The 20089-nt window shown below is 36.9% G+C and overlaps 1 protein-coding gene across 4 annotated transcripts in view; it reads left to right on the top strand.

Annotated features, from left to right (window-relative positions):
- Pak (serine/threonine-protein kinase PAK 3-like protein) overlaps positions 1–20089 on the top strand; it is a 251389-nt gene that overhangs the window by 80190 nt on the left and 151110 nt on the right. For all 4 annotated transcript variants that reach the window (XM_090375934.1, XM_090375932.1, XM_090375933.1 and 1 more), the window contains 2 exons: positions 16266–16336; positions 19165–19272. In XM_090375934.1, the coding sequence (XP_090232060.1) occupies positions 16266–16336; positions 19165–19272 (179 nt within the window). The remainder of the gene's footprint in view (positions 1–16265; positions 16337–19164; positions 19273–20089) is intronic.

The raw sequence follows: 20089 nt of genomic DNA, 5'->3' as shown, positions 1-20089 counted from the left end.
ATGAACAATCATTAACAATTTACAAAAGCCTCAGTATCTCAACCAGCTGGAGTTGTGAACATCAAAATCACCAAGGAAAATTACCTTTCTGTTAGGAAAGTGGGACTGGAGAAAGTATAGTTTCAAAGAATGGAAATCAGAGTTCAGGTGATTAGTGGAATTGGGAGAACAATAGATGCAATGGATGAATTTGACAGAATGTGGTAGAGAGATTTTAAGCCAGAGAAGATCAAAAAGAGGAGATTCCAAATGACCAATTCTCTTATGGGAATATCAGAATGGATATCTGGACAAGTACCACCTTTGAAGCAAAAGGAATTGTATAGCAAATAATTAGGGCAACTGAGATGAACAGTGGTTGAATCAACTGATAATTGAGGTTCTGTCAGAAAAAGTGTGTGGGGCTTGGCAGACTGTAAATGGAAAGTCAACATTGAGATTGGAACTGACAGTGGGTATATTTGTAAAATCAATGAGTAAGTGTTTGGCACATTTAGATCTTTCTGCATATAAGTTTTTGTATTAGTTTTACTATACATGATGTATTCAGTAGTAAAGAAAAGGTGAGGGGGATTTGTTGTATGAGTTATGAAATTTTTGAAATACAGAAAGAATATACCCAGCTCCTTGACATAACATAGCCTTGACAATGCCCCGCATACACACCAATCGGACTCCCTCTTGTCACTATCTGGCAGAGTAGAGGCAGTGAGGTTATTCAATCTACAGGCCAGCCTGTGAACACCATTGTACAGCTGTACCCTCAATGTGAGGAAGATTGGATCCTGCTGTGATGCCCATCATAGCCTCCCAAGACACCAATCATACTGCATGATGGAAGAGGTTGGGGGTTGCTAGAGCTTTGCTCCTGAGGCAAAACATTCATTTTACCACTTCAAGCCTCCAGTAAACAAGGGGGTGGTATTACACCATTTGGTGAGAATCATCTAGTATTGCCCGGTAACATAGTGGTGGCATTTTTCTGTGTGGTGTGGACACCACACCTCGACCCCTGCTTATGTCTGTTCGCACTTGGGTGGTCATCTCCAGTATATGTTAAGTTCAGTATTTGGGACCTTCGTGTGGGGTGCCTCCGTAGCCAGGTGGGCAGGAGCAGCAGTGCGTAGCACAAGCTTCTTGATTAGACCGGGGTTCGAGCCCATTACCAACAAATACGGAGGATGCGGAAAGGTAAGGGAATAACCACCGCATATCCCCAGAGCAATATGGCCTTAGTTGCTAATGCTCCTAAAAACCAAATAACAACCACAACCTTCATGTGGTGGTTATATCCAAGGTTACTAACAGTCTCACCATTGTGAAGATTCAAGCAGAAGATTCGGTTGTTGCAGAATAACCAGTCTTCACTGAAATTCCATCTATTTGACTCGTGTCACCTGCATATCAGTTCAGTCAGTGTCTTAGACTTCCATATAGCAAGCCCTAACTTATCATACCTGAGAGAATGTGACAAGGCTCAATGTTTTGGGTGTACTTTTAAATGAATGTCCCTCGTGTGTGGAGGGGTGGGCAATAGCTGAATTAATACATATAGAAAAGGTTCTCCATACTCTTTATTTTTTTTTTATAACTTTTGTTATTATACTCCTACTTATAGCTCTCCCCATGCATTTAATGTCTATAGCACTTTTATTTAAGACTCATGCTTATTTTTTTAAGTTCCCAGGAAGATATAAATCTAGTTATAACCCTTTTTTTTTTTTTGTTTTGGTAAACGCATTAGCATTAGTAGAGGCATTTGATGCAAGAAAGCAAGCTTATGCAGCATCAGCCAAAAAAAAAATAATAAATAAAAAATAACCACTTCCACTTCACCCCTCTGTTCGTTCGAAATACCTGTCCAGCTGAGCCTTAAACTTATTTAGGCTATCAACTTCCACAACAAGGGATGGAAGTCTATTCCACCAACCAACCACCCGCTGGCTAAAGGCGAATTTCCTCACGTCTATCCTACATCTGTTTTCTCAATTTGAATTTATGCCCTCTCAGGTAATTATTCTGAGCAAGAGGAAGAATCCCATCAGCATTGAGCATGCTCAAACCATTCAAGGCTTTATACACCTTGCTGGTGCCTAGTCCCCAGACACTGTAATTTGCAAAACTTAAGCCTTTCTTCGTAAGAGCACCCCTTTGTTCCATTCACTAATCTTGTTGCCCTTCTCTGTACTCATTCCAGCATCTCTACATCCTTCTTGAAATGAGGCCTCCAGACCTGTATACAGTACTTTAGGTGTGTCCTGACCATTGCCTTATACAAGGGAATAATCACCTCCTTATCCCTGCTAGAAAAATTCCTATATATCATCGACAATACACCATGAGCTACTCTTGCAGCCCGTCTGCACTGCTCAGAAAATTTCATATCTGCCTGCACAACCACCCCCAGGTCCCTTTCATTCTCTACCACTGTCACTGTAGTACCACAGAGTTGATACGTTGCTCTGGGGTTGCTGTTTCCCATATGTAGTACTTTACATTTGTTAATGTTCAACTTCATTTGCCACCTCTCAGCCCATGTGCTCAACCTGTCCAGATCCTGTTGCAGTAGCATAGTGTCAGTAGTGTCCTTGACAACCCTGCCAACCTTTGTATCGTCTGCAAACTTGGACATTATGTTTGATATACCATCATCAATATCATTTATAAATACAGAAAACAATGGACCCAATACTGAACCCTGAGGGACTCCACTAATAACATTAGTCCACGACGAGCAGTGTCCATTGATAGAGAAATCAAATTCTATGGATCACGATGCAGTATTCCTTTATAGAAAACACTCCCAGGTGAAATTTGTTTATTTCATATTTAACTTCATATTGAAGCTTTGAAGGTAGAAAGGGTGTTCTTTTACAACTCGTCTTTCATTTATTTTAGCACTCACATACCCCCAATTCAACACTGTTATCTACTTTTCTTGCCGGTACAGTAATCAGTGGCTTGTATGTATTGAACATGTCATTACATTTGCTGTCATTAATGAGTAACATTAAATGTAATGTCATTGCTTTATAATACTCTAGTTATGTTTAGTTTAATATAATCTTTTTCAAATTTTTTATTTTTAATAGCATGCAAAAATAACTCATTAACAAAACCCCAAAAACAATTCATTACTAATGAACTTTTGTTTAGTGAATTAAATTTATTTAATCTCCAATTTTATTCTGCTATATGGAGAGATGCACCCTTTTGAATGCCCTTTTTATAGTTAAGTGCTTTATTTGTATAAGTTTAATATAATTCAACATTGCTTTTGCCAACGTTTACTAACTGAAATATATTAATAAGATGGCATACTAGTTATACAGCCACAGTTACATTATTTTTGAATTTGTGCTCCTTTAAACTGGTTCATATCCCATGGTAGTTAGTGATCATTAGACCAGTGGTCAGAAACCTATGACTCACAGGTAAGAAGGTAACCTACCAGCATGATTTGGATGACCCGTAGCTGAGCATTTTAATTAATTTAAAAAAAATAAAAAATCTGTGATGCAGTTTCAATTTTGAGCACCTTGTGAACATTTTTGTAGTATGTGCCGGTGTGTTGCATTCCCGATTGTTGATATATGTTGATACATGCATGTAACACCCCTAATTTCAATCGCCGTTCTATCTGCGTTTGGTTCTTCCTGTATGTGCGAACAAGTATTTTCTCAAATGGCTTGTTAAATTCATTAAAAACAAGCCATTAAGAGACAGTTCAGAATTGTGTGTTTAAAAGTAACAAAATAGATTTGGTAAACTTTTCTAAAGAAATTCAGCATTAAGGATTTGTATGCTTCATTAATAAAATTATATTTAAAAACGTCATTAAATACAGGTTGAGTATCCCCAATCTGAAATCCCAAAAGCCGAAACTTTTTGAAAAATACTAGAGTTCTGGAAACAGGGAGCCCTGGTGGGAAAGAGCTGTGATGTGGTGTGTGTTTACATCAGTAAAGCAGCAATTATCATCAACGCAAAGTGTCTACGTCCATTACTCACTGTTTGTTTAGTTTATTCTCTGCTCTGCGGTGTAAAGATATTGTTGAAAATGTCAATAAAACCTGATATCCTGGATAACAGTGATAAGCAGCAGCATTTAAGTTTATCTATAGAACAGAAAGTGAATTTGTTGAAGAAACTGGGCAGTGGTGTAAGTGTGAGACATCTTACAGAAGAGTTTGGTGTTGGAACGATCGCCTTCTGACCTGAAGAAAGAAGGATAAACTGTTCAAATTCTGTATGAAAGTGATGAACAGAAGTTAATGAAAAAATAGAAAAACACTGCATAAAGCTAAAAATTAAGATCTCGATTGTGTTTTGAAAGAGTGGATCCATCAGCATTGCAGTGAACACATGCCACTTACCGGTCAGCTGATCATGGAACAAGCAAAGATCTGTCATAAAGAACTGAAAATTGAATTGAACTGTGAATATTCAAGAGGCTGGTCTACAGAAATTTCAGAAAACACATGGCATTAAATTTTTAAAGATTTGTGGTGATAAAGCATCTGCTGATCATGAAGCAGGGGAGAAATTCATTGAGTTTGCCAAGGTCATCGTGAATGAAAATCTGACAGCAGAACAAGTCTACAATGAAACATTGTTTTGCCGTTATTGCCCCAGGAAGACACTAATTACAGCTGATGAGACAGCCCCAACAGGAATTAACGATGCCAAGAACAGATTAATTGTGCTGGGATTTACTAATCTAGCAGGCATGCACAAGTGTAAGCTTGCATCCTCACTGTTAATGGAGTGAATTTCTTACCAGACCATTATTATGCTAACAAAAAGGCTTGCATCACCAGGAACATCTTTTCTGATTGGTTTCACAAACATTTTGTACCAGCAGGTCTTGCTCACTGCAGGGAAGCTGGACTGGATGATCACTGCAAAATTTTGTTATTTCTTGACAACTGTTCTGCTCATCAAAAATGTTTGTCATGTACTTTCCCCAAACGTGACTTCATTAATTCAGCCATGTGACCAGGGTATCCTTAGATCAATTAAGTGTATATATAAAACACTTTCTTGAACAGAGGCATGGGTGTGGAAGATTTTTTTGCAGAAGGAGTTTAACCAAAGGATGCTGTATATGCTGTTGCAAATGCTTGGACCTCGGTGACTAAAGACATGGTTATGCATGCCTGGCACAACCTCTGGTCTGTGACTATGCTCAGTGATGATGAAGAAGCTAATGATTTTGAGAAAAAGATGTCTGAATTCCTTACATATGCAAAAACAGTGCCTTCGTCAGTAAGCTGGAAATAGTGGATATCAAAGAAGTCTTTAACATAGATAATGGAGCTCCAGTTATTCATTCAATGACTGATGGTTAAATAGCTGAAATGGTTTTGAATCAAGGTGATCATGGTAAAAGTGACGATGAAGATGACATTGTTAGCACTGCAGTAAAAATGCCTATAGATGACATGGCGAAAAAGTGTGAATGACTAGAGCAACACTTTCATAACAGAACAAGAAATAATGTCAATTTGTAAAATAAAAGAGACTTCTACAACAAAAACCTTTGTTGATGAGGCAAATGACTCTGTAAGAAACATTTAAAACAGCCATTCAGCACAATGTTTCCTCATCCCTGAAGGACCCAGTTCCTGATCCCTTAACCGCTTGATGTTCTTTCTCAAGGTGGTAAATAAAAAGGAATTTTTTTCACATAAAATATGAATTTTGAATGAGTATTTGTTGCATTTATATTCTTTTGGAAGTAGAGACCTTTTTTTTTTTTTTGGTAAATAAAAGTGAATTTTTTGCATGAAATTAGCATTAGTAGAGGCATTTGATGCAAGAAAGCAAGCTTATGCAGCATCAGCCAAAAAAAAAAAAAAAAGTAACATAAATAAATAAAAATAACCACTTCCACTTCACCCCTCTGTTCGTTCGAAATACCTGTCCAGCTGAGCCTTAAACTTATTTAGGCTATCAACTTCCACGACAAGGGATGGAAGTCTGTTCCACCCACCAACCACCCGCTGGCTAAAGGCAAATTTCCGCACATCTATCCTACATCTGTCTTTCCTCAATTTGAATTTATGCCCTCTCAGGTGATTTTTCTGAGCTAGAGGAAGAATCCCATGAGCATTGAGCATGCTCAAACCATTCAAGGCTTTGTACACCTCTATCAGATCACCCCGCTGGTGCCTAGTTTCCAGACACTGTAATTTGCAAAACTTAAGCCTTTCTTCGTAAGAGAACCCCTTTGTCCCATTCACCAATCTAGTTGCCCTTCTCTGTACTCGTTCCAGCAGCTCTACATCCTTCCTGAAATGAGGCCTCCAGGCCTGTATACAGTACTCTAGGTGTGGCCTGACCATTGCCTTATACAAGGGAATAATCACCTCCTTATCCCTGCTAGAAAAATTCCTATATATCATTGACAATACACCATGAGCTACTCTTGCAGCTCGTCTGCACTGCTCAGAGAACTTCATATCTGCCTGCACCACCACCCCCAGGTCCCTTTCATTCTCTACCACTGTCAGTGTAGTACCACAGAGTTGATACGTTGCTCTGGGGTTGCTGTTTCCCATATGTAGTACTTTACATTTGTCAATGTTAAACTTCATTTGCCACCTCGAAGCCCATCTGCTCAACCTTTCCAAATCCTGTTGCAGCAGCATAGTGTCAGTAGTGTCCTTGACAACCCTGCCAACCTTCGTATCGTCTGCAAACTTGGACATTAAGCCTGATATACCATCATCAATATCATTTATAAATACAGAAAACAATAAAGGCCCCAATACTGAACCCTGAGGGACTCCACTAATAACATTAGTCCACGATGAGCAGTGTCCATTGATTACCACTGTCTTCTCCCCCTCAACCACCCCTTTATCCATAGCAGCAACTTGCCTCCAATGCCACACTGCTCCAATTTGTGCAGCAGTCTTCCATGTGCAACAGTATCAAAAGCCTTTCTAAGATCCAAGTATATAATATCAAAGTTATTCCCTGCATCCAGTTCTTTTGTGACTGCATCATAGTATCCAATCAAATTGGTCAGGCAAGACTTCCCCTTAACAAAACCATGCTGTGTCCTAGCTATAACTGAAGTCTTGTCTAGATGATCCTGCAGTGCTTCTTTCACCAGTGCCTCCATTAATTTTCCGGGAACAGAAGTTAAACTCACAGGTCTGTAATTACTTGTGTCAGCCTTTGATCCCCCTTTGTGAATTGGGGTCACATTTGCACATCTCCAGTCAATGGGTACCTCCCCTGAGTCCAAGGAAGCTCTCATAATTATGGCTAAGGGTTTGCTTACCTCCTTTGCTGCCTCCTTTAATATAACTGGATAGATCCCATCCACCCCAGGTGCCTTTCTTGTGTTTATCTTCAACAATTTCTCCTCCACTTTGCTCTCAGTTATTACAAGATTCTCTAGCTTACTGCTAGAGTTGAATACACCTCTGGCATTCCCCTCGCTGAATAACTCCTCATGTGTGAATGTCGATGCAAAATATTCATTTAGTTTGTTAGCTACCCGAGCAGGGTCATCAACAGTTGACCCATCGATCTCAAGTGGACCAATCTGATTCATCCCCTTCCTTCTAGAGTTTACATAAGTAAAGAACTCTTTGCTGTTTTTCTTCGCATCCCTTGCCAAGGATCTCTCGTAATTTGCCTTCGCCTGCCTAACCTCCTTTGTAACTTGGTTACAGATCAACTTGTATCTATCATAGGCGTCCGTGTCACGTGTTAATTTGTATGTATCCCATGCATTTTTCTTCTCTGCCATATGCCTCATTAGTTCATCTGACAACCATTTAGGCCTAAACCTTGAACAATATTTCTTAGTTGGTATGTAAAGCCTAGTAGCTTCCACGATAAGTTCTTTGAATGCTTCCCATTTTGAATTTGCTGTTGGCAATATCATCAGTTGATCCCACTGTATAGAATTTAAATACTGTCTCAGTCCATTGTAGTCGCCTTTATGAAAGCAATACCCCTTCCCTTTACCCCTAATGGTAGTTACCTCTTTGAGTAACTCCCACTTCAGCACACTGTGATCACTGCCACCAAGTGGTTCATTTATCTGCAGATTCTTAATGCATGAAGAATCACTACTGATAATCAAATCAAGAGTATTACTCCCTCTAGTTGCCTCCCGAACATGCTGATGTAGAAAACAATCATCCAATAAATCCACAAAAGCCTTGCTACTGTGTGAGTGACCAGCCCCCAAATTCCAGTCAATATCTGGGAAATTAAAATCCCCCATTATAAGACTCTCTGATTTACTGGCCCACTCTATTTCTCCGAACAGTTTCTTATTATACTCATCAGAGTCATTAGGCCTATAGCACACTCCTACTCTCAATTTTGATCTCCCAATGCTTATGTCACACCAAACTGACTCGACACTGCACTGTCCAGCGATGTCGACTGGCTTCACTTCCTTGGATTTTATGTGTTTTTTAACTAATAGCATAACCCCTCCTCCCTGCCTATCCTGTCTATCCTTTCTGTAGACATTGTACTCCCCAAATTCCAGTTCTGCATTTCTTATATCTGTGTGACACCACGTCTCTGAAATCCCCACAATATCTGCCTTTGATGTTTTGAGCAATACCTCAAATTCATCAAATTTATTTACTAAACTCCTAGCATTGGTGTACACACAAGTATACATGCACCTGTTCTTTTTCTTAGCTACCCTAACACAACCCATGTGTTTACTTGTACCCCAATGATTCCCAGCAGTCTCTGAAATATCCTGCATCTTATTTTCCAGGCTGCGGCTCATTCCAATAGAAGCAGTGCAAGAATCACTTTCACCTCTGCCAGTGGCTACTGTTAATCTATTAGTCCTTGTATCCCCCCAATCTAGCAGTTTTCCGACCCACCTAACATTGCCTCGATAGCATCAGCAAACATTCTTGCACCCTTTCTATTTAAGTGTAATCTAAATTTTATTTCCACCTTACTGCAACTCCATCATCCCATGTATTCCAAAATCCAAAACATTTCCGGCTCCAAGCATTTCGGATTAGGGATACTCAACCTGTATTATTATTATTATTATTACTATTTGTATATAAATACAGTAATTGTATTTAAAATTGAATTTAAAGATAAGATTTGAGAATGATTTTTTTTATTTATTAATTACATTCTCTGTTATGATCCATCAAAAAAAAAAAAAAGAATACTGATTTATATGTTAATAGGAAACCAGTTTTCTCCTCAAAATACTTTTGCATGAAATATGGTTTTTCACAGTTCAGATTTTTTAATAAATGAATGAATATTTCTGTGACCCTTCATATGCTAATCATGAGGATTAACAAAGCAATTTTTGAAAGTATTTTCTAGTAAATTGTAATTCAGGGAAATGAGTTTTTCTCTTTGTTTACAATTCAGGGGCATAAATCTTTACTACATATAGGCCTCCATTCCAAGACCGTATTTATGTTAGGTACAGGTTTTAGATACTTGTGCACGTATAAAAGGGAAATAAAGAAGTTCATAGAACAGTATTAATGGACATATCAATTCAGTTACAATTTTCAGTTAAAGCTGATCTCAGTTGAACTATTTTGCATTTATTGGCTTATTTTGATTAGGTATATTAGTGATTATGCCTTTATTAAAGAAACTTTGCTTTTTTGTTGTTTAAATTTGTAATTTTTTTTCCCCTCTAACAATTAACACAAAATGAAATGAGTAATGCCACCTGTCACCTACTTCCCATTTGCAATATCATTGATTTGTTAATTTATTCTACCAAATAAAATAAGCAGACTGCCATGTTATTATTTAGTTCTATGAAATTCTTGCTTACCTCTTGGATGTATGCATGAATGCACATTGTTTGCATGACTTTCAGCATTTATTTTTTGGATAATTGATAATTAATGACTTTGCATATTATTTTTTGTACCAGTATCATTTTCTTATCTTTACAGTGTGCTTTATATTTGTTTAAAGAATCTCTGACATTGAAAAAAAAATGTTTTTCATGTTCGTTATATTATTAAATAAATATTGTTATTTCTGTATCATTAATTTCATGTATTTGTTATATTGGCAGGATAGATCAAGGGATGCAGGGGCGGATCTAGGTTCTTGGGGCCTGGGGCGGCATTCTTAGTGGGCCCATTTTTAGGTATTAGTATAATGTGCATGGCACAATCAGTTAAATCAATGTGGTCACTTCCCTGATAATATATTCATTCAATTAAGAGGTGCTATTAGCTCTTCTCTCACTAATATTCCATTTGTTATTGTTAGTAAATATAACAATCAGTGTCGATACATAATATTTTAGAACGTTCAAACGTTAGACTATGAAAAGTGTCAGCTTACTTCTACCAGGGTCATGTCAGAGCAAGTGCGGTATCCACTACCACTAACATTCTAATCGTGAAATCCTTGCAATTTGCAGAGAATTTTGCTTGAAAAGATGCTTCAAGGTCCTAATAACTGTTTATCATTTAAAAATTCGAATATCAAGAGTATCTGTATGTACTGTAAATAATAAATAAAAAAAGTTTTACAAGTTAGGAGGCCAAGGGCTCAAGTGCTATTAATGGTGCCTGGATCCGCCCCAAAGGGATGTCTATCTCTCTGATCTAACCTACTAATATAAGGATATATGTGATTTTTCTCAACAGTATTTTACCAGAGTAGCATGTATGTAGCTATAAAGGGTCTCATATACAGTGGATTCCGGTTATTTGGGCCACCAGTTAATCGGGGCAGCCGTTTATTTGGGGCAAATCTTAAAAAACAGAATAGCCAGGGTTTACTTTGCTTAATTGGAATGGCATGCCGTTTAATCGGGGCAGGAGATCTCAGCACTGGAGATGACCCTATGATTGTCTCCGACACTACCACATGGTTCGGTCGACATTCTGGAGGTCACAACCATAAAACAATTAGCAGTCACCTGTTTATTGGGCTTTTCTGTTAGTGAAATCTATCATAAACAGACAGTAAACTTGATCTTACTGAATTTGAGATAATACCGACAGCTGGAATTCTGTGGGTTTTTATGGTGAAATGTGTTTACACTTCCATGAAATCTTCAATCATGTAAAAAAAATTAATTTTCAGATCTTCTCTTCATTCCTATTTTTAAAGCTTTGTAACTCGTTACTCTGTTCTCACTTGCGCATATTGTTACTTGCAATTTGTGTGTGCTGTGTTCTTTGTTATCGATTGCTTATCTTTTTACTGTTTTAAATTTTAACCCCCACCCACAAATGTCAGCGAACAGAAATGTCAACTAGTTCGTATGTACATATTACAGTACGTATTAATTATTCCGATTATCACGTATATTCTTCCGATTTTCACGTATCATTTAATTTTTTAATTGGTAAGGTAATAAAGAGTAAATTTGTGCTTAATATATCTTTGCTTTTATAGTCTGTGGATAATATTCCTCCTATTTTCGCTAATTAGAATCTCTGTTTAATAGAATTAAAATTCAATTCAGAAACGTGATCACAATGACCGGTGCTTGCTGCACATCGTATAGTGAACGGTACTTTACTATGTTGAGTTTGTCGTAACATGATTTGATTGTACAGTGAACCAATTGTAAAGGGGGTGGGGGGGGTACATTGTATTTTTAACTATTTACGTGAAACTTCGGATAATTGGAGCAGCCGCTTAATCGGGCCAAAATGCACTAGTCACGATGTGTCCCAAATAACCGGAATGGACTTTGTGTGTGTGTTTTTTGCTATCAAATCAGATGTACACAGGATGGGGGGAAGGGTAGCATCCTGGAACTGGCTATATGCTTCTCATTTAAGGACAGTATGTCAAGAGTTTGAAATTGTCCTTTGTCCTCCTAAGCACAACAATATTGTGACATAATTTGGTGGATCGCCCCCTCAATAAAGAGTACCTGTAATTGCCATATGTAGTTACAGAAAGCATTCTTTCACACATTACAAGTGGATGGATAGGCCTAGCCATTTCAAATAAAATGGGTAGCCTGTCCTTTTAAAATAAAAAGGCTATTTATATCATTGTAACTTTCTGCCATAGTCCTAAGAAGTTTGTCTAGTGATTCAGCTTATAAATTGCACACTCAAAAGATTTCTTTGGATGAAAGATTTCTTTGGATTCATCCAAAAGAATTTTTGGATGAATACAAAAAATTGTTTGTTTCTTGTTAAATTCTGTTCTTTTACTTCTGGAGTGAGATGAAAAACAAACAAAAAATAAAGCTGTACAGTTTTATTGGGAAGTTACTTTCATATGAAACACTTTCACACTTCCAAAGAGATTGGCTGATACATACAACACTTTTGAAGTTCCCAATACCATCCTCAGTACAACTCAAGTAGTGTAAGATTAGGTGAATGTGGCAACTGTGTGATGAAGTTTCTGATTTAATTATCTCTTCCAAAATAAATTTGGATGCTGCAGTCACTGAGAACCCTATGAACCATGCATGAATCAAATATTGCTTTGATTGTTCATTTTGTCAGGGAAATGAATATGAAAACACATGTAGTGACATCCTCTGAACTTCAGATTTAAATGTTATAGGCACTATAGTTTTTGAAATTCATTTCTGAATTCACCTTATGAGTTTTATTCATCTATATTTAGTTTCTTGTAAAACATTGACATGTTAACTGAGTTTTATGGGTCATGAAAAAAACACTTAGTATTTTAAGATTGTTTTATACATTGTGTTCTTTGAAGAGAATGCATCATTTTACATTTAAAGTTTTTAGGCAGGAATAATCAGCATAAAACTAAATATCAAGTTTTTTGAATGTATTTTCTTGCACCTTGATACATGATAATTTAATCATGTATCAAGGTGATAAACCCATCTTTTTAAGAGAAGTTGATGTATGCATAAATTACATTTATGGGATCTGGTGTTGGATTAACAAATGGAATAACAGGCCATACTTTTTTGTATAAAGCATAATGAAAATTTGACACAGCTTTTTTGGAGATTGCATTGTAATATTTTTAATTTAATGTCTCTTCACTGTTTTCTTTGGGACTATATCACAGTTACTACACGTTACAAATAATACAAATGAATGTAATTGTGACCTGAGTTATATCTCAGAAAAAATTCTCTCTCTCTGTGTGTATGTAATTAACTTGTATAATAATATTAGTCCATGAAGAACAGGGTTCATTGATTACCATTCTCTGTATTCTCACACTCAACCATCCCTTCATCCACAGCAGCAACTTGTCCTTAATTCCACATTGCTCCAATTTGTACAGCAGTCTTTTGTGTGCAACAGTATCAAAAGCTTTCCTGAAATCAAAGTATATGATATCACAATTATTTTTTGCATCCAGTTCCTTTATGACCACATTATAGTATCCAATCAAGTGTGTTAGACACGATTTCCCCTTAACAGACTCATGTTGTCTGAAATATAACTGCAATTTTGTTTACATGGTCCTGCATTACTTCTTTAACCAGTGATGCCATTATTTTCCCTGGAACAGAAGTTAAACTAACAGGTGTGTAATTACTCATGTCATCCTCTGATTCCCCTTTGTGAATTGGGGATACATTCACACATCTCTAGTCCATGGAGACCTCCCCTGAATCCAAGGATGCTCATTAGGGTTTGCTTACTTCCCTTGCTGCCTCCCTTAATATGATTATCTTCTTTCATTAAGAATCTGCAAGTAAAAGACTCACTGGGTGGCAGCAATCAGTGTACTAATGTGGAATTTAATTAAAGGCATAACTACTAGGAAATATATTGTGCGAAAAAGGGTAGGTAGAATAAGACCAGGGTATGTCTGCCAGAGGTAAAATTTGATGTTGTAGAGCAGATATATTTTAAGGACACAAAAGGTGATATTGTTTTACACGTTGCTGCTAATTTCATTAAGATTAGGAGATCTGCAGATTTTCTTCACAAGTACAGGGCAATGTTGAAAAAAAAAGCTGAGTTAAATTTGAAAATGTCTGCAAATTGTCCCTGACATGATAGGAGGGAGTATATAATGAGAGCCTTGTCAATCAATTTGGCCCTCAAGAAATTGCGCAACTCATGAGGTAGGATTTTTCTCAGCATGGTCTGTTTGTTAACAGGAGAGACTGCTTCTACATGGATGGTATACACTCAAATAGAAAGGGTGCAAGAATATTTGCTGTTGCTATTAGCATTAGTTGAGGCATATGATGGAAGAAAGCAAGCTTATAGAAATCAGCCAAAAAAAACCCCAAAAAACTTCCCATTTCACCCATCTGGTCACTCCAAATGTTTGTCTAGTTCAGCCTTAAATTTTATTTAAGCTATCAACTTCCATAGCTTAAATAAATTTGTAAGTAATCTTAATGACATGTTTCAGATTACTTGCAAATTGAATAGGTATCTTGCATCTACATTCACACTTGAAGAATTCTTTTGAAGAAAGGATGCCAGAAGTTTATGAAAATCTAATGGAGAGCTCTAAATTATTTTGTGATAACCGAAAGGAAAGTGGAAGAGAAGTTGTTGAAGCTAAACATAAAAAAAGGCATTTGGTGTGGATGAAATCCATCCAATTTTATTAAGAGAGGGAGCAAAGGAGGTAAGCAAACCCTTTGCCATAATTGTGAGAGCATCCTTGTATTTAGTGGAGGTCCCTATGGACTGGAGCTGTACAAATGTATCAAATGATCAAAAGATGACATGAATAATTACAGACCTATTATTATCAGTGATCACTCAGTGTATATATTAGTTTGACGTCTGTTCCAGGGAAAATAATTAAGACACTGGTTAAAGTAGTAATGTAGGACCCTCTAGACAAAATTGCAGTTTCACTTCAGACATAGCATGGATTTGTTAAGTGAAAATTTTGTGTGACCAATTTGATTGTTGATGATGCACCATCATCAGGCCTGCACTGTGCAGGAGCAGTTTGAGGAACACCATGAAGATATCACAGATACCAGATACTGCCCATCTTAATTGGGCTCTGAATTTGCCTGACCTCAATCTAATTGAATACCTGTGGGATGTTTTGGAACAGGAAGTGATGCATATGTACGTGCAACTATCATCTGTTCTGACACTGGAAAGCCTTGCAGGTAACACTGCTGTGGATTCCTATCTTCAGACATTAGTGGAGTCAAAGCCTAGGTGAAAACAGCTGTTATCTGTCCGAATGTTACACAGTATTAGGTAGGTGGTCATAATTCAGTGATCACTCAGTGTATATTACATCAGGTTCACACACACACACACACACACTGCTTGGCAGGCGCCTCCGTAGCCAGGTGGGAAGGAGCAGCAGTGCGTAGCACACGCTTCTTGATTAGACCGGGGTTCGAGCCCGTCACCACCAAATACGGAAGATGTGGAAAGGTCAGGGAATGACCACCGCATATCCCGGAGCAATATGGCCTTAGTTGCTAATGCTCCTAAAAAACCAAATAACAATAACACTGCTTGGCTGTTTGTTTATAGTGTACTTCATAATTGCTGCAGCTGTTTCAATTAGTAACCTTCTTTGCGATTTGGCACAAAGTTGCTAATTGAGACTGACTGTTCTATGATAGGAAGCTGAATTGCTCTGAAATCAATCACATAAAAGATATTTAAAAGGAGTGCTTTCGATATTTTAATGGATTTGCCTTCTTGGTGATGTTATTTTATTAAAAACAGTACTTAGTAACTCCAGGTTTGATTTTTGGGTAATGTAGTTGTTTCTGACGTTAGCATAAGCCCAAGTTCTGTCACTGTCATTGGAGACAGGATTGTGCCCCAGACAATAAAGAAAGAAAAGTATAATGCAAAGCAAAGTTTAATTTTCTTCTAAAACTGTTCTTTCGTGTGTATTTGCTGAAAATTACAATCTGCAGAAATTAATGTTTGATATCAACAAATATCTGCTATGTCCTAACCCGTTCAAAGTAGTTTCTAGTAACCTTTGTTGTTTGGAGTTACAGGGAAGGGGGGTAAAGAGTTCCTGCTAATGTCACATCATTGACTCACTTGACGGTTCATCCCACCAGTGAGTGTGTAGTGGGAAAGCAGCTTGTCAGTGTAGTTTCATAGTGAATTGGTGAATCTTGGCCCAAAAGTTTTAAATTTGCAAGTTTTCTTTTATACAGTTTTTTTGTATAATTTGCAGAAAACTTGCAAATTTTAAATTTGCATGTTTTCTTTTGAATGTAGTTGTAAATTCATAACTTTAAAATAGATATCTTTAAAACTTTGTTTACTGTTTTAAGATAATCGTCACTTTTTTTTAAGTTGTTCCCTGTCTTGAATGTTTTAAATCTGACTTAATAGATCCATCTCCACGTCCAAGTTATTTACCAGAAAAATATGTTGCCAATACTGTGATTCCACCACCTCCAATGGTAAATATTTCCTTAACAGTACTTTAAAGTAATTCGTATAATTTTGTTACTTATCTTGATTTTTATATATTTTGTTAGTTCATTTCTCTTTGTCTTTTGTGGAATATTATTCTGTTGTTTACTTCACTATAAGACTTCTTAAATAAATGATATATAATTAAATTTATTTATATTATACTCCTATAATATAATTAAATTTAATTTTGAGTACTTGTGTTTTTTATTCATAATTTATATAAATGTTAGCATTTTATTTTAATTATTTTGTATTCTGCAAATAATTAAAGAGTAAAAAATTATAATTCAGTATTTGAATTTAAAGAAGTTAACTTGTTGAGGTATAGATTACAATACAAATTCTGCTGAGTTTGAAAATAAGGTTGTTTTTTGATACCTGTGTTTTCCATTGTAGAACTGTATAAGCAGTTCAGATAGTTATTTAAAAGGTGCATTATGCCACTTAATTTTTACTATTTATGCCAATTTTTTGTCGTATTTTCTTGTAAATTCTTGGATTCTTTGAAAGATTTTTCTTCTTTTTTTTAAATCAATCTTTTTGAGACCAGTTTTATTTTAGTAAATTTTTAGTGTTTTAATATAATTTATTCTGATTAGAAATTGTGGTTGGAATTTATAGAAACTGAAGCCACTTTTTTTTTTTACTGTTTACTGTAATTTTTTTTTATTAACTGCATGAAGTTCAAGCAGTGTTTAGGCTTTTAGATTGGAGAACAATCATGTAAGATCATCCTCTAAGAAATTTTTCTTTGGTAACAAAAATATCAACCTTAATCAAGTATACATTCCTCCATTATATGACTTTGTGCCACCTTCCTAAACATTTTAATACCAGGCTTATAAAATTCCTTAAACTTTGAAGCAAAGCAAGTAAACAGGGCACTTTTTGATAGTCTTGAAATTTTCATTTCCTGATCATCAGTGTTGTATATGTCTGAATAGGTAGTAATATGCTGATGCAAGGTCTGGTAGTTACAACAGATGTGTCAAGATCAAAATGGAAATTCTCTCATCTAATAGTATTACACATTTTTGTATAATATCAAAGAAGTGAAAGAACAAATTATTTCACACTTTCAAGTACACTGAAAGGACAATTCATGGGATACCTGGTTCCTGGGAAATGCTATACTGTCACCCCTCTCGCTAGTGGATGAACCCGCCGCTTGGCAGATATGTAGGTACACTGCATTCACGTAAACGGTAATTCGATGTCAGTAGGGATAAACGTGAGTTAACAGACTTTGAAAGAAGGATGAAAGTGGGTGCCCAATGCATGGGTCACTCTGTCACTTAGGTGGTAATTTCTGTACCACCTAAGTGACAGAGTGCCCCATGCATTGGGCACCCACTCTCCCCATTCGACAGTATTAAGAGTGCATCGGGAATATTCCATTTGTGGAATAACATCTCATCGTGGACAGCGCTGTGGGCGGAGAAAGGTGGATGAATGTGGAATGTGGCCGTCTATGTCTGTCTCACATTGTTTCAGCCAACCAAAGAGACAGTGGCACAAATTACCGCTGACTTCAACGAGGGAGGTGCCAGAAATGTCTCCACCAAGACCATCAGGCGATCATTAGCCACAATAGGTTATGGGAGCCGTTGACCCACCAGACTCTCATTGTTAATACCACGACATTGGACACTATGCCTCAGCTGGACAAAAGAACATCGGCACTGGACCTTGGATGATTGGAAATGGGTCTCCTTGTCCGGTGAGTCCCTTTTCCAGTTATTTTGAGTGGACAGGAAGTTGTGTATCTAGTGGAAACCACACGAAGCTAATAACCCATCGTGTCAACAAGGAACTGTTCATGCAGGTAGGTGGTCAGTAATGGTCTGGGGTGTGTTCAACTGGCACACGTCTAGACGTACCTCTGGTACGTCTAGACGCATCTCCGAATGGTCCAGGTTATGTGTCCATCTTTGCAGACCATCTGTGTCCCTTCACGGTCATTATGCACCCACAGGGCAATGGACTCTTCCAGCAGGACAGAGTGCCTTCCCACAGAGCTGTGGTAACTAGAACATGGTTCGAAGAGCATTCCGCAGGTTTTACCACCATGGAATGGCCTCCCTGTTCATCAGACATATGAACCCTATGGAGCATCTTTGGGATACTGTGGAAAGGTCTGTTTGAGCTTTGGATCCACCACCCAGGAATGCAATGGAATTATGGACAGCGGAGCAGCAAGCATGGATGGAAATACCTGTGGAATGCTTTCGTGAACTAGTGGACTCAATGCCTCGCCGTGTGCCTGCCCTTACTAGGCGAAAGGTGGACCTGCCCATTACTAGGTATGCATCCAATGATTTTTGTCCACTCAGTATACTTGGTAGAGTTTACAAAAATAATGTAACTACTTTGCAAACAGAAATCTTGCTGGAAATTTCCTCATAAATGGGGCAGTATTGCACACACAACTTGGGCCAAAGGCCACTCAAGCTTTTGGTAACTCAAAATAAAATAAAAATAAAAAGTTTAAAAATCACAAGGATTTACTTTTAGGTAAGCAAGCAGAGCAGTTATGTGTTTTAGTACCCGCCTCTCTAAATGTATGAAAGAGTGACTATAATGTACAGGATTTTCCATCCCCAATGGGGGGAAAAATTTGCTTATATATCATGTTGGTGAATTTATTTAGTATGTTTCACATTTGGGTGTGATAGTGCCTCATATACCTCTTGGAATTTATTAGTTCATTCTGTATACTAACTGGCATTAATTGCCACTTGCATGGCTATGTATTGCTAAACCAAATAAAATAAAAAAAATAAAAAAAATTAAAGTCCTGTTGTCTTATTAGCCCAAACCAGAGCCAACTCCACCATCTACCCCTGAAGAAGAGGAAGAAGAAGATGATACAGGACCACCACCACCAATTGCTGCTAGACCAGATAAAACTAAGTCAATTGTAAGTTTTGTCTTTATGCAAGTTCCTTTTTTAGTGATAGTAATATCACTGAGCCATTGTGCATAGGTGAATACATTTGATTTTTGATAAAACTGTATGCATCACAATGAATTATCATTAATCATTGAACATATACAATCATTCTCTAGTATGGTGATTTTGCCACTTGTTAATCATTTGGATAGGTCTATAACAGATCCAATTTGAGATGGGAGGTATTCTTAATGCTGTTTCATTCAGGTCTGTAGTTAATTCATCTTAGGCAGATGGAGTGAGATTTTTCCTGCAAGTTTTTCAGTTTTTCCACCTGAAAACTTCATTCAGATCAGTTCACGAAGATTTGTACAGACATAATACATTGGCACGGTAAGGCCTCAGATATTAATGAACTGTAAAACGAACAACTTTGCACATACAAACATACACCGTGATGAAAGAAAAATCAAAGATCTTTCATCGTGGTGTATGTTTAGTACATTAATGAATAATCAACTTTGACATTTGTTAAGTCAATTTTATATATGAAAGAAATGAATTTATATCTGCCAATTCTTTTGATTTAGGGAGTACACTTACAAGTGTGAATGTATTAAAATAATTTTTTCAGTTTTTAGTCAAGCTTGTGATATTTTTTACGTATACAATGTTATTTTATTTATTATTTTATATATATATATATATATATATTTTTTTTTTTTTTTTTCCCAATTATGGACCTACCAAAATTAACTCATTTGTAACCAAAATATAGTGAACATGCTTGTATAAATATGTTAACAATGTTAGGTGAAAAAATCTATTTGAACTTATGTCTTGA

Source organism: Mastigoproctus giganteus, chromosome 6 (assembly GCF_048544385.1).
Source record: "Mastigoproctus giganteus isolate SK-2022 chromosome 6, ASM4854438v1, whole genome shotgun sequence".
Lineage (NCBI taxonomy): Eukaryota > Metazoa > Arthropoda > Arachnida > Uropygi > Thelyphonidae > Mastigoproctus > Mastigoproctus giganteus.
This window is presented reverse-complemented; position numbering and strand designations above follow the sequence as displayed.